Source organism: Miniopterus natalensis, chromosome 9 (genome assembly GCF_054644295.1).
Source record: "Miniopterus natalensis isolate mMinNat1 chromosome 9, mMinNat1.hap1, whole genome shotgun sequence".
In the NCBI taxonomy this organism is placed as follows: domain Eukaryota; kingdom Metazoa; phylum Chordata; class Mammalia; order Chiroptera; family Miniopteridae; genus Miniopterus; species Miniopterus natalensis.
Window position 1 is genome coordinate 67,134,523 of NC_142089.1, and position 16,497 is coordinate 67,151,019.

General features: G+C 34.3%; 1 protein-coding gene across 1 annotated transcript in view; it reads left to right on the forward strand.

The window, feature by feature from the left end:
* Nucleotides 1–16,497, forward strand: part of DTNBP1 (dystrobrevin binding protein 1) — a 92,028-nt gene that overhangs the window by 46,804 nt on the left and 28,727 nt on the right. The window contains exon 7 of the mRNA XM_087820632.1: nucleotides 1,042–1,064. Within this exon, the coding sequence (XP_087676758.1) occupies nucleotides 1,042–1,064 (23 nt within the window). The remainder of the gene's footprint in view (nucleotides 1–1,041; nucleotides 1,065–16,497) is intronic.

Sequence of the window (16,497 nt, forward strand, 5' to 3'; positions counted from 1 at the left end):
ACATCCTTTTTCTTAGTTAATGAACTTGATGCTGGAGCATTATTCCAAAGAGTCGGTATTTTTGGAAAAAAAGGAGTGATATGACCATCTGATTTAAGAACCTCCCCTTGACTGTGACAAGAATATTATCTGTTTGGCCTTTCAGTGGGCAGCTTTCCAGTCCTCCCTGCCAGTTGTTAATTGTAGTCAGCTATTTTGGAACATGAGGGGTATGTAATTAGTAGTGTGGAATACTAATTTGAGAATTCAAAATATGTCTAGATTTTTAGCAAAACCTAGAGTGTAAATTAAAGATAAATGTCTCATATTTTGAATGGGATAACAAGCCTTTATTGAATAAACTTACCTCCTCAAAATAACTTTTTATTAGTGCTAATAATAAAAATTACAATTTAAAACTTATGAAGGAAAATCTGAAAAGAACTTGCTTCAACTTCTTTGTCAAAAATGTGTTGTTTTATGTTTGCTCATCTGTCTTCTCTCGCTTTACATTACCCCAGGAAACTTTGTATTTCAGCATCCTTAACTGACACTGACAAAATTGCCAAGCACAGGATTTCCTGGAGGCTTGGCCCTTTTGTGTCAGGATGAGCAATGGACCTCAGTCTTTTGATACGCGCTTCCCCTTTTATTTCAAGGAGGAAATAACTGTCACTATTCTGGATAAGTTTTCATTAAAGAGCATAAAACTTTAGTATTTAAAGTTTATCAGTGGAGGGAAAACTAAGTGCTTTTAAATTTGCTGTATATACAAGATGGTTCATAGCTGGCATTCAGATGCTCTGTGTTTTCTTATAAGTGTTTCAGTATTTCAGTAGTTTGTATTTTGGTAGAATTTTTTTGAGCCATTAATAGGGTAATAGAAAAACTGAAAATAGTAGCCTTAGGCTAATGTATTGGTAATTACAGTAAAGCATTGATATGTGAGCATCCAGGGATATCACTGGGCATTTAAAGTACATAAATTTGTGTTATAATATAAAAGCAGTTTTCATTGGGAATAGATTATTTTAAATTTACATTTTCCTTTTTTTTCTACAGGAAGGAACTTGAAACCTTCAAAGGTAATTTTGTGTCTAATTCTTCACTTTAAAGTAGATGAGAGTTAATTGATGTCAGATGTTCTTTCTTAATGATGATGAAAGAACTCATTCCTTTTTCTTTAAATCCGTTTACATCAAAAAAGTTTGCTTAATGCTATTTTGTCAGTTTTATGTAATCACAAGTGGTTTTGATATTCTCTTTTAGCTATAACACATGTACCAAGTGAGAGTTTCTACTAATGACTATTATAAGTAATATGTTAGGATGGCACAGTGCTAACTTTGAGGTTGTTGAGAATCATAATTTAAGAAGATTCTGGTTTCTGTTGTGCACACTCTGGACCACAAGGACAGGGCGTGGTGATAAAGATAGAGCTGTGCCCCTGCAATTGACCCACATTTACTTGAACCTGCTGAGGGGTGTTCAGTGCTGGGTCCTGCTCTGCCATTGTCTTGAAACTTGGAATAAGTCTCTTAGTGTTTTTCAGGCTCAGTTTTTTTATCTGTAAAATTAGAAGTTTTGATGAACTGTATTCTAAGATGCTAAAAAACATCCAGTATTGCTTTTTAATTTTAGGTAACTTCTGAAAGTAGAGCCCTGAAGAATTCTTGGTCATGTTGACCCTTACTAGTCATGGAGAAACACTAGTGAAAAGTAGGGAAAACCACAGGCTTTCCAAGCACCTCAAAGCCCTTCCAATTCGCTGTTTTTCAATTACTCATTAGCAATTCAGTAGTGAAATCTCTATTCTCAGAGAGACTCATTTCAATTATATTTCATATAAACTAGTATTGACCTTTAGATTTACTGAATGGTTAAGGATTTTCCAGTATATCATTTATAGTTGAATTGTTTATGTTGTGATCTCTTTGGGTGTCTTAAAAGAAATGACCCTTGAGATAAAAGGTATAAAGGCTTATTTCTGCTATAACTGAACAGACTCACTTTGGCTAGATTTCTATTTAACTGCCTACAGTTATAGTACATGACTAAGTTCATGCCAGTTTGTTAAGGGAATGTTAAGTGATCACATGATACAATATATTATCATGGCTATCATTATTCTTAATCAATTTTTGAACCATGACCCATACACATTATTTTTTATCAGTGGTTTGGAATAAGATTTTAAATCCTCATAAAATGGTCTTTTCCCTCTCATTCTTTCTTTTAGTCAACTAGCATCTTCTCTCACCTTAGGAGAAGAAAAAATCAAGTTAATATTAAAAGACAGGCAGGGACAATAGTTATGCAAAAATGTCAACTTGCATTTCAGTACTGAGGTGTTCTTTGTTCTTTCTAAGTATGATAATATTTAGAGAAAAAGAAGAGACCAGCAGTTTGCAGAAAGTTACGTTCCATGGTACCTGATAGACTAATTTAATTTATGCTGATATATCTTGTTTATACATACATCCCTAATTATTTACAACATTTTACAGTACATCCAACCAACCCATAGGCCAATTAAAGTTCTCAAGTTTGAACAAACCATAAATTGATTATTGTGTCATATCAAGTTCTTTTTAGTGTCAATATTCATTAAAAATTCTTTCCTCTTGAGTGTTTTGCTAATATTTTGAAAGCATAAATAGCATATAATAAAAGAAGAATTGTAACTGCTTTTCCAAGACATTACATAGAGAAGGAAAAAAATTCAAACAAATTGTGACAATTTATTTTCGAACATCATTGCCTTTGCCTTTATTTTTCCTTTTATAATAGGGTACAGGAAAGCAAAAGGTGTTACTTACTCCAATTGTTTTATTTAATTTGTAGTTGTATTTGGAAGCTTTTTTCTAAGTTGGTAAAAAACTAACTTTTGGGGACAAAAACATAAAATTAGTAACCCTCAAAGTAGTAATATTGGTTAGTATCATCCACTGAGTTCTGGATTCTTCTATCTTCCATTGAAGTTAATGCATCACAGTTCACCTTTCACTTGTGCTGCATGTATTAAATCTCTACAATATTAAGGAAGCAAGTTATTGTTTGTTTGGTTGATACTCCTAGCAGAAAGGTTTTCTATGTTCCTTGGATATTGCATTCTTTTAAACTTTTTAGTGATAGTCACTTGAATAATAGACAATAAAAAAAGGAGGTAAGATACTAAAAGTCTTAATTTTTTATTTTCAATAGGGAAAGAATTACCTTATTGGTAAGCACAGGTAGAAAACATATAGGCATACCTTGTTTTATTGCACTTCACTTTATGGCACTTAGAAGATCGTGTGTTTTTTACAAATTGAAGGTTTGTGACAACCCTGTGTTGAACAAGTCTATTGATGCCAATTTTTCAACATTTTCCCACTTTGTGTCTCTTTGTCACATTTTGATAATTCTCACAATATTTCAAGCATTTTCATTATTATTATTATTTGTTATGGTGATTTGTGATCAGTCAGAAGCAATCAGTATTGAAGCAGGCCTCCATCAGCAAAATGATTACAATTTACTGAACTTTCAGGTGACGATTAACATCTTTTTAGCAATAAAGTATTTTTAAAATAGATAAGTACATTATTTTCTGAGACACAATGCTATTGCACACTTAATAAACTACAATATAATGAACACAACTTTTATATGCACTGGAAAAACAAAAAACTTGTGTGATTTGTTTTATTGCGATACTTGCTTTATTGCAGTGGTCTGGAGCTGAGCCCACAATATCCCTGAGGTATGTTTGTAAGTTTTTCACACTCCTTAAAGACATGTGAAATTGGCCATGAATAGACATGTCTGTTATTTAGGGATTATCCATCATTTTTCCACTTTCATTTTTGAAATAGATTGTTCATGTATAAATATTAAAATCACTCTTAAGATTTTAAGTGTAAGTCTAGAAATTTTTTTCTTACCTCCATAAGATTTCTGACTTGACATGGTTTTAATATGCAGACTTGCTCTTGAGCCTTTCCTTAAATGTCTTACCAAATTTAATCGTCATTTTCCATTTTCTCTATAAAAATACTGACAGCCATAACATGCTGAGTGCTGGTGGGCTGATAGGCTGCTCATCTGTACACCTAAATATTTTTGTTTCCACCAGTTGCATTGAATGCTTACCCAGAGTTAGTTGTGTTTGCTCTCAAACTCGTTTGTACTTGTTATTGTGATACATAATTTGTCAGATAAAATGGTAAAACCTCAGTGTTAAGGAGAATTGTAAGAAAACTAAGTTTACTGCTTTGAAAGACTTAATATAAGTAAGTAGCTTTAAAAATTGATGTAAAGGGTATAATTAAGAATTAGAAAACATTGAGGAAAAATAAAAATCCTGAAAGATTCTGTACACAGATTGTTTCACATCTTAAATTCCTGTTCTGCTTGTAAAAATAGAGTGGAAACTTTATCCACTGCAGTATGGGTGGCTTATGCAAGAATTTTCAAATCAGTGGACCTATACTCAAAGAATTCATGAATAAAAAGTATGGTTATATTTTAAGTTACAGTGTATAGTGTATTTCTATATTAACTGATTTTTTTAAAGTTGAATGAGCAACATGGGACCCATCTCTTATGATGGGTGTCATCATAAGAGAATGTCTGTTATGATCTCCTCCTTAATATAAAAACACCCATCCATGTCAGAAATGTGACTTGCCAGTGTGAAAACGTGCTAGGATTTAGGAGTTGTCACTGTCACAGCGAGTGGATCATCATGGGAGTTTGCGGAAAAAGACATCTAAGGCCATCCTGATACAGTGTAATCACATTTAAGGTTTAGCTTGGAAAGCAGCACCAATGAAGGAGACAGGGCCAGTGTGGTCAGAGAAACAGGGAAAAGACCAGGACAAGTTAGTGACAGGGAACGCCAGAGAGGAAAAGGGTTAAAGGAAAAGTGGTTACCAGTGATATAAATAATGCAAAGAAGTTGAACAGAATGGGGAAATCCCATGGGATTTGGCAATGAATAGGTAATTGGTGGCTTGAAAGAGCTATTTGTAAAGGGAAAACCCAGATTGAATATGAGAAGTGTATGAGAAGGTAGAAAATAAAGGTGACATGAACTAACTATTCTTTCATGAGTGAAAAGAAAGAAATGAAAAGTTAATGAGACAGAATCAGGATCAGGGGAGAAGGTGAAATCACAGATGTTAAGGAGTTGATTACATAGAGAGGATGGAAAGCAGGATATTCAGATGGTCATCCTTGGAGAGGACCCAGGGACATCTCTTTACCTGAGACCTCAGAGAAGAAAAGGATGGCAGGTAATATGGGGAAAAGCTGACTTGGAGGGAGGAAATACATTTTTTGAGACTATATGTAAGGAAAGATAATCTGAATTTGCAGAGCTTGGCTCAGAAGTAGAAATTAAAACCCAAACAAACATACTTTGGTTAACATAAAACTGGGGATGGGAAGAGCCTAGATGATGGGTTAGCAGAGCATGGTAACCTTGGATGCTGATGAGTGCAGAATTGAAATGATTGGCTATGGAATTGACACTGGAAAGGAGAGGCCTGACTAGACCAGTAAAATAAGCAAGATATGAGGTACTGGTGATAGTGTACACCAGAAAGGTGAACACTTAAATAGTTTAGGTAGATCTTGTGGTCAAAAATGGAATCTCAGTTTGAGATCTTAGAGGTAGAGCATTTCCCAGTGATGATGGTGACTAAATTTGAGTCAACATGGAGGTGATAAGATTGACTAGGTCGTCCGAATCGGAGCACTCTGAGACCATAGGAGTCTCACTTGTTAGGATGACTCTTGGATATGGATTATGCATACTGCTGGCGTGTTACAGATCTGGATATGATGAGAGATGGTAAACTTGGTAGAGTTTGTTGGTTCAATTCAAGAGTTGACTTAACATAAAAGGCAAAACTGTTCAGCCAGCATTTGACAATACGTAAGTGTTGAATACTCAGTTTGGATAATGTAACTGTCCTCTGTCCTCAAGAAGCTAAAGCACTATGACAAAGCTTGTAAGACAGAAAGGCAAATGTATAATTTTAATGCAATGTAAAAATATTGTAATAGAAATAAGCACACTAAGATGGGAAGAATAGACTATTTAGAAAAGGGCAATGGCACTTAAGCTGGATCTGCTCACCAGGCTGAAAAAGGTAGTAAGGACATTCAGGAAGACGAAAGGACAGTGGCAAAAATGCAGAGTGCAAATTAAATTTTAACTTCTTGTTCAATAAGGGAACTACAAATAATTTGTTAAGGCTAAAGCATATGGTGTGTGGGCTGAAGTAGTGAGGGATGAAGTTGAGATGTAGGCGGGGAACAAATGATACACAGCCTTCTATGTCGTGCAAAAGATTTTAGACTTTCTCTTTTGGGCCAGTAATCTCAAAGAGGGGTATGAGTATGCAAAACAATAGATGTAGAGAGAACTGGAACTTCTTTGTGTCTCTTTTTTATGTCATCCTTTAAAATTTCAGTTTTGTGTATATTATGTAATAAGCTAGTACAGGAATTCATGTATGTATATGATATATAAATATACACGTTTGGGGTGCATGTTAAACATTTTTGCTCGTGGTGGGGAGGTATGCTCAAAAGAGCTTAAAAATGGTTGTTGCCCATAGAGACAGGGTAGGAGTGGGAAAACCCAAAGGGTTTTAACTGGGGTGGCAGGATTATATTTGCAATTTAGAACAAGTTTTCTGGGATCATAGAGAAGATAGATTGGAAAGAGCAGGTGTAGAGTAAGAGAGATTAGTTGAGAAACTATTACAAACATTGGAACTAAGGCAATGGTAAAATGGAGAGGAAACACGGATTCAAGAAACTAAGTAGGGAGAATAAAAAGAATTTCTGTTTCTAATGCCTGTTAAGAAGAGTCTAGAATGACTCCTAGAATCCTGGCTAGGATACTTTTTTTATTCACCAGGATAGGTAAAGGAGAAAATTCAGGGGAGAATGGTGGGGAATTCTGCTGGGGTTTTGGGGAGGAGGTAAAAGTGTCAGTTTATTAATGACTGCAGGCAAGTTCACAGTAACTCCACAAAATTGCACAACTTTTTGGTATTAGCTAGATTGAGAAATGCTTTTTTAAAAAACAGTTTTATTGAGGTTCGATTTATATACCACAAGACTCATTTTAAGTGTACTATTCAATGATTTTTAGTAAATTTATAGTCACCATCACCACAATCCAGTTTTATAACATTTCTATCACCCACAGCAATTCCTTTTCGGCCTGTTTGCATTCAATACCCACTTGCATCCCCAGCTCCAGGCAATCAATAATCCATTTCTGTCTTTATAAATTTGCCTTTTCTGGACATTTCATATAAATGCAGTCATATAATATGTAGTATTTTTGCATCTGGCTTCTTTACTCAGTGTTAAATTTTTGAGGTTTATTCCTGTTGTGGCATATATTAGTAAATTGTTCTTTTCTGTTGCTGAGTTAATATTCCATTGTCTGAATGCACTACATTTTGTTTATCCACTCACCAGTTGATGGACATTTTTGGATTGCTTCCAGTTTTTGGCTATTGTGAGTAATGCTGTTATAAACTTTCATGGGTGAGGTTTTTTGTGGATATATGTTTCCAATTCTCTTCAGTATTTAGCTAAGACTAGAATTTCAGGATTATATAACAAGTTTATGTTTAACTTTCTAAGAAACTGCTAAGCTGTTTTCCAAAGTGGCTGTACCATTTTACATTCCCACCAGCAATGTGTGAAGGTTGAAGTTTCTCCTCATGCTTGACAACACTTGTTATTAACTCTTACATCTAGATATATGATCTTTTTTTTAATGATCCATTTTGAGTTCATGTGATATAAATCTTAAGGTTTGTTTTTTTACACACTGATATCGAATTGTCTTGGAATTATTTTTTTTCCTTTGCATTCCCTGAAAAGCACTACATTAGCTGTGTTCCACAGATTTTATATGTTGTATATATATTTTTTCAATTACAGTTTACATTCGGTATTATTTTATATTAGTTTCAAGTGTACAGCATAGTGGCTAGACAAGCATACACTTTACAAGTGTTCGTTCTTAATATTTCTAGTACTTACCTGACACCATGCATAGTTACTACAGTGTTATTGACTCTATTCCCTACGTTGTACTTTATATTCCCATGACTCTTTTGTAACTACCAATCTGTACTTCTCAGTCACATCGCCGTTTTCATCCAGTTTCCCAACCCCCCTCCCTTCTGGTAATCACCAGTCTGTTCTTTATTTATCTATGAGTCTGTTTCTGTTTTGTTTGTTCATTTATATTGTTCAGAATTATTTTTTGAAAAGACTGTCTTTTCCTTTACTGAACTGCTTTGGCAACTTTGCGGGAAACCAATGGCCATAAATGTAAGAGTCTCTTTCTGGACTCTAGATTTTGTTTCTTACTGCCAACACCACAATGCCTTGATTACTGTAGCTTTGTAATAAATTTCAAAATTGGCAAGTGTAAGTTCTCCAACTCTGTTCTTATGCAAAATTGTTTTGGCTATTTTAGGTCTTTTGCATTTCTGTATAAACTTCAGGATTATTTTCTCTCAATTTCTACCAAAAAAAAAAAACATGCTGAGATTTTGATAGAGATTGTGTTGCGTCTGTAGATCAATTTGGGGAGAGTTATTATCTTAACAATATTGAGTCTTACAATTCATGATATTTGATAATTTCCAGCAGTGGTTATTTTTTGCTGGATTTATTTTTAAATTTTTTATACCGAGGTATAATTGGCACAACATTATATTAGTTTCAGGTGTACACATAATAATTTGATATTTGTATACATTGCCAAATGATCGCCATATGTCTTGTTGACATCTATCACTGTACATAGCTACAGATTTTTTTTGTGTGATGAAAACTTTAAAGATTTACTCTCTTAGCAAATATGCAGAGTATTATTAACTATAGTCACCATCATCATGCTGTACATTATATTCCCATGACTTATTTATTTTATAACTGGAAGATTTTACCTTTTGACACCCTTCACCCATTTTGCCCACCCCCTATCCCCACCTCTGGCAACCACCAATCTGTTTTCTGTATCAGTGAGCTCACCACCCCCACCCTTTTTAAATGTAGATTCTAGATATCAGTGAGATAATATGGTATTTGTTTTTTCTGTCTGACTTATATCACTTAGAAAAATGCCCTCAAGATCTATCCATGTTGTCACAAATGGCAAGATTTCATTCTTTTTTATAGCTGAATAATATTCCATTGTGTGTATATACCACATATTCTTTATCCATTCATCCATTGGTGGTTGGTTGTTTCCATATCGTGGTTGTTTCCATATCTTGGCTATAGTAAATAATTCTGCAGTGAACTTTGGGGTGCAGATATCTTTTCAAGTTAGTGTTTCATTTTCTTTGGGTAAATACACAGAAATGGAATTGCTGGAGCATATGATAGTTCTATTTTTAATTTTTTTTTAAAGAACTTCCATACAGTTTTACATAGTGGATGCACCAGTTTGCATTTTCACCAACAGTAGACAAGGGTTCACTTTTCTACAGTTTTTGCAACACTAGTTATTTCTTGTCTTTTTTATAATAGCTATTCTAACAGGTGCGAAGTGATACCTCATTGTGGTTTTGATTTGCACTTCCCTGATGATTAGTGAGGTTAAGTATCTCTTTATGTGTCTGTTGGTCATATGTATGTCTTCTTTGGAAAAATGTCTATTCAGAGCCTCTGTCCATTATTTAATTGGATCGTTTGGGTTTTTGTTGTTGATTTGTGTGAGTTTTTTATATATTTTGCATATTAACCCCTTAGCAGATATATGATTTATAAATATTTTCTTTCATTCAGTAGGTTGCCTTTTCATTTTATTGATGGTTTCTTTTCTTGTGCAGAAGCTTTATGGTTTGATATAGTCCCACTTGTTTATTTGTGTTTTTGTTGCCTTTGCTTTTGGTGTCAGATTCAAAATATCATCACCAAGACTGATGTGAAAGAGATTACCACTTATGTTTTCTTCTGGGACTTTTATGGTTTCAGGTGTTACTTTCAAGTCTTTAATCCATTTTGAGTAAATTTTGGTGTATGGGATAAGATCTTGGTCTGGTTTCATTCTTTTGCATGTAGATGTTTTGTTTTTCTAACACATTATTAAAGAGACTATTCTGTTACCATCACTCTTGGTTCCTTTGTCATTAGTTAATTGACCACATATGTGTGGGTTTACTTCTGTGCTCTCTGTTCTGTTCCATTGATCCATGTGCCTGGTTTTATGTCAATACCATGCTGTTTTGATTACTATAGCTTTGTAACATAGTTTGAAATCAGAGTGTCTGATGCCTCAGCTTTTGTTTTTTGTTTTTTCTCTCTTTTTTCTCACAATCGCCTTTGTGAGTTATTTATTTTTAATTTATGTATAATTGACATATTACATTAGTTTCAGCAGGTATACAATATAATTCAATATTTGTATACATTGCAAAATGATCACCACAGTAAGACCATACATAGTTATAAAATTCAAGATTACTCTGTCTTTGGAGTCTTTTGTGGTTCTATACAAATTCTAGGATTGTTAGTTCTATTTCTGGGGCCATTGGAATTTTGATAGCAGTTACATTGAATCTGTAGATTGCTTTGGGTAGTTATGAGCATGAGGTATCTTTCTGTTTGCTGGATTTTTCTTCAGTTTCTTTTATTAATGCACAGTTTTCAATGTACAGATTTCCACCAACTTGGTTAAATTTATTTCTAGATATATTTTTTTAATCCTCACCTGAGGATATGTTTTTATTGATTTTAGAGAAAGAGGAAAGGGGGGAGAAACATTGATATGAAAGAAAAATACTGATCAATTGCCTCCCATGTGTGCTCCGACTAGGGATCAAACCCACAGCCTAGGTATGTTCCCTGACTGGGGATCAAACCTGCAACCTGTTGGTGCGCAGGACAATGCTCCAACCACCCAGCCAGCGCTGTTCCTCAATATTTTTTGATGCCATTGTAAATAGGATTGTTTTCTTAATTTCTCTTTCTGATAATTTGTTATTATGTAAAAATGTAACCAATTTTTATATGTTAATTGTGTATCCTGCAACTTGATTGAATTCATTTTTATGAGTTCAAATGAGGGTTTGGGGTTGGAGTCTTTAGGGTTTTCTCTAAATACTTCTTGTTGAGTGAATTCTGTCTTGAGTATATTTAATTTAAGGTGTCAATGAGACCTTATAGGTAGAAGTGTCCAATGGGCTAGCAGATCTCAGGAGAAAGATCTGAGCTAGATTTGGGAGTAGTCAGCATATAGGTGGGATGAAGGTGTCCATGGAGATCAGGCAGAATAAAAAAGATGACAATAGATAGAAATCTAGGAATCACTAACACTCACTTGACAGGCATAAGGAGAGAACTAGTTACTTACAGTGGAGGCTGAAAACAGTCAGCTACAGAGGTAAGAGGAAGAAGCAGCATGTCAGATTTTTGTGGAGAAGGCAAAGTGAAATACAGTCCGGGAGGGTCATTTAATTTGCCAGTTAAAAGCTAACTGGTGATGTTACTGGGAACAGTTTTAGCAGCATGGGTATATGTATGTGGAGGCAAATGGAAACCATATGGAGGAATATTAGGGAACGAGTGGAATATTCTGCTTTATTTGCCACTGTGACCCTGGGTGCTTGGCACTTTGGTACTTAGTAACTATTTGAATGAATGAAGAAGTAGAGACAATGCTTTCCAAAGCTAAGGCTTGGGGAAGGAAAGAAGTTAGAGAAGGGTTACCTTGGAGAAAAGAATTATTTTTAATTTATGAGAAACTTGCATACCTTTGTATGAAAAAGGAAGAGACTGTAGAGAGGCAGGAGCTGAAGAGTAAGAGTGACTGATTGATGAAGCTGTGATTCAGAACAGGCCAGAGGGAGTGGGATTTAGAGCATATTATTTTGAAACAGGAAAAGACTTGACAGATGTTTGTAACTGTTGGAATTATGATGATTTAAGATACTTATTAAAAATATATAGCACATTCCAAGCCACTGGTTAATGTTGCTAAATTTGAAGGAATCTTTAAAGCCATGTTAAAAATGATATGGGGGAAATTTAAAGATACCTATATATTTTGCAATGAACTATATCCTTAATCTTGGTTACTGTCAGATAGCAAGGCTCTTCTCTCTTTTGGTGTGTTGCTAAGGCATCTTTGTGCTTAGATGACAAATTCAGATAAATTTAGTATATTTTCAGCCTTCCCCCTGCCTTTGAGCAGCATTTGGTATGGCCCCAGATCTGTGCATACATCTTTGCACACCAGAGCCCTGAGAGCTTGCATTTGGCTTTTATAGAGGCAGTAGATTCCGATATTTGTCTGTTGAAGCCATCGGTAGAAAACTAACAGGCTTAATACAGTTTATCTGGAAAAACCTGCTTCTGGCCTCAGCCTCACTTCCTTTGTTCTACATCCCAGAAGATGCACATCAGGGGAGCTGCCTAATAACTGGAGGTTCCATTTGACCAGCACTGAGCTTCTGTTTACTTGTTCAGTTCTCACATCCATGTCATCTCCAGGACTCAAGGAAAATAGTCAGAGGAATGCCTGTAGGTGGAACTTGCTGTTTTTTTCTTCACTGCTTTTCTTTAAATTTTTATATCCGTGCTTGGGTACATTGCAGTATTTGCATGGTAAGCAGATGATATATTATTAAAAAGTAGAAATTAAATTTCAACTTGATTTGAACCTACAAGCAGTACATTTTAAAGATAGCATTATTAGTTTCTTTATATTACCAAGAAATAATAATTACTAAATTAATACCTAAAACAATAAAAAATATTGCATGGAAATCTAGGATTTTTGCTTTTATAATATTGTATCTTGTTTATTGGGTGAAATTCACCAGTAATTTTATGAGGCACCATTTATATTAAAAGATAAACATGAAATACCCAGAAAGTAATGCCAGCTATTAGACTAATGAGTGCAGTTCTCATGCTCCATAAAACTAATTCAGCGTCCCTTTCTTCTAGTATATGTATTTTCCGAGAAGCAGTTAATATAGTTAAATATGTGATACATGTTCAATAACAGTGTCAAGTTAAAATTCACTCAGTGCGACTATATGGGTTTATCTAAAATGGCTGATTTTTCCAAGTGGATTTTGTAAATGTCTTAATGCTTCATGCAGATTAAAAATATATATTCTTTTCCTAATTATACATAACTTCAGTGCACCCTGTCACCTGTTGCCTAGAGGCTATGGTTGTAGTGTCATGTGGCATTTTTATAAATACATATACAAGGATGTTGAACTTGTGAAACTTACTGCAAAAATTATACCTTAAAAGTTAATTGGTGGCTCTTGTGTTGAGTAATTTATTATTCTATCCATGGAGATAACTGAGGAATCATTTTAAATAATTATTGTATTTTTTGAAAACTCCATATTATACCTTTAAAGTGGCACATATTATGACATATAATATATCATGCCTTTTCAGGATAGAAGCCTATTTGTGTTCAAAGGAAAAAAATGAAAGAAGTTCACGTTGTCCTTAATCTTTTACTCTATCATGATGATTCTATTTTTGAGGTTACAAATTAGAATAAGGTACATCAAATTTGAATTAAAGGGAAAGTTTCTTCTTTCTCTCCCTCGTTTGTATTCTTGTGTATAGTAGAGCAAAATCTTTCAAGCTCTTTAAGTTCAGGTAGACATACTAACTGAAGCAAAAGGTAACTGAGGAATTCATTATAACATTGGTGCACTGAGGGAAGGAATTCTAACTTGGGATTTTACCACATTCATGCTCATTATTTATTAAGTGTTCATGAATAAACTGGTAAGAATGGAGGAAATGAGATCTTTCGTGTTTATTTTTAAAATATTTTAAGGAATATATACTAACACTTTCAGTCAAATATCTTAATATAGTAAAGGTTTGGATATAGGTATAACCTGGCATTAAATTATAAATTTTTAAATCATTTAAGAAATTATGAAAATCTTGATTTGTTGGTGAATACTGGCAAAATTTTTTAACTGTATGCGCTTCTCTTTTTTTCACATCAGTGTGTCTACGTGTATATTCCTTTTTAAAAAGCTGGTTTATATTATATAACTCGGTGTTTAAATAAAGTTAAGTATCTATGTCCTATAGTATAGAAATATTTATATCCTGTCTATTAATTTTGGACCTAAGAGTTTATTTTTAAGACCTAGTTGGTTCTTATTCTAATATGCTGTCCTTAGATGTCATACTGTGGCATGACCTGAATTCTTTAAAGTGATGTTTTATATTGAAGGGGAATTGAAATTATAACAGCCTGTTGAACTATTAAACTACACTAAAAGAGAGCCTCGAGATTTGGTCATGATGCTTAAATGTTACCTTTCTTTGATTTCTTATAATACACTATTATATAATCAATAATTATAGCAGTAGAATATTTTAGAAATGTATCAGGACAACTTTTTGTTGTGTATCATATATGTTTGCTATCATGAATAAATACAGCTGTTCTGTTTCATTACCTCCTTGCTGGAACACGATATAAACTTGACAGCAAAAATTATACCTTTCAGAAGACTAAATTCTGGTACCACAAAAAGGAGAGTTTTGGGAAAATTTTACCTGTCAGGCTCAAAAAGAGATTTTATCTGTTGAATTCATATGGAGTTTCATGATTTTGTCTCAGTTTTTTAGAAGTTTGTTCTGGAAAATAACCTATGGGATCTTGTAGCTCTGCTGATTACACTTTTTCAGGCAGGTGATAGTTTGCACCTTCTCTGGAGACTGGTGGTTAGTTGCCTGATGATTTTTATAGACTTCCAGGGCAGGGGAGCAGTAAAGTGGCCAGCTGCTCCCTAAACTCTTCCTTTTACTTAAATATCCATCTGACCTTATAGAAGTATGCTGATACCACAAATAAAAGTGCATATATGAAACTTGGTTAATTTGTCTAGAGCTGAGAAATAAAGCATTATTTACCCTAAGATGAGGGAAGTAACTAAAGAAACATTGGAACAATACTGAGGTGTTTAATTCACTTCTCTGTTTTCTGAAGGATTGTGTAAAGTATTTGTATAAGGCAACAAGGATTAGTATAGGACACTTACTAATACGCTATTCACTTTCAAGCCTCTAATTACAGTTTTGAAAACTAATGAAAGAAGTAGAGTGGTTGTAGATAAGATGGAATTGAATAGTCAGAAACTTACTTTTTGAGGATAACTCATTAGTTCTAGTTATGTTTACTTTAATTTTGTAAATTATATTTTTGTTGTTGTTGACTTTATTACAGATGTACTTTGTTTCCCCACTTTACCCTCCCCTCCCTCACCTCGTTGTTGTCTGTGTCCATGGGCTGTGCATATATGTTCTTTGGCTAATCCCTTCACCTTCTTTCATCCTGCCCACCCCACCCACCTCCCCTCTGACATCTGTCAGTCTGTACCATGTATCCATGTCTCTGGTTCTATTTTGTTCGTCATTTTATTTTGTTCATTAGATTCCACATAAAAGTGAGAGCATATGGTATTTGTCTTTCTCTGACTGGCTTATTTCGCTTAGCATAATAATCTCCAGGTCCATGCATGCTATTGCAAAAGGTCAGAGTTTCTTCCATTTTACCACTGCATAGTATTCCATTGTGTAAATGTATCACAGCTTTTTTATCCACTCATTTACTGATGGACATTTGCCCAGTTTCCAGATCTTTGCTATTGTAAACAATGCTGCTATGAACAAAGGGGTGCATATATTCTTTCTGTTGGTGTTTCGGATTTCTTAGGATATATTGCCAAAGTGGGATCACTGGGTCAAATGGCAGTTCCATTTTTTATTTTTTTGAGGAAGCTCCATTCCACAGTGGCTGCACCAGTCTGCAATCCCACCAACAGTGCACTAAGGTTCCCTTTTCTCTGCGTCCTCTTCAGCACTTGTTGTTTGTTGATTTATTAATGGTAGCCATTCTGGCAAAAGTGGGGTGTTATCTCATTGTGGCTTTAATTTGCATCTTTCTGATAATTAATGGCATTGAGCATTTTTTCTTATTTCTATTGGCCATCTGTATATCCTCTTTGGAGAAGTGTCTATTCAGGTCCTTTGCCCATTTTTTAATTGGATTGTTTGTCTTCCTGGTGGTGGTGTATAAGTTCTTGATATGTTTTGGAAATTAACCCTTCATCAGATGTGTCATTGGCAAATATGTTCTCCCATACAGTGGGTTCCCTTTTCATTTTGTTAATGGTTTCTTTTGCTGTGCAGAAGCTTTTTAGTTTGATGTAATCCCATTTGTTTATTTTTTCCTTTGTTTCTCTTGCTATAGAAGATATATCAGCAAAAATATTACTGTGAGAAATGTCTGAGATTTTACTGCCTGTCTTTTTCTAGGACTTTTATGGTTTCGTGAGCTACATTTAAATCTTTTATCCAGTTTGAGTTTATTCTTGTGTATGGTATAAGTTGGTGGTCTAGTTTCATTTTTTTGCATGTACCTGTCCAATTTTCCCAACTCCATTTATTGAACAGACTGTCTTTACTACATTGTATGTTCTT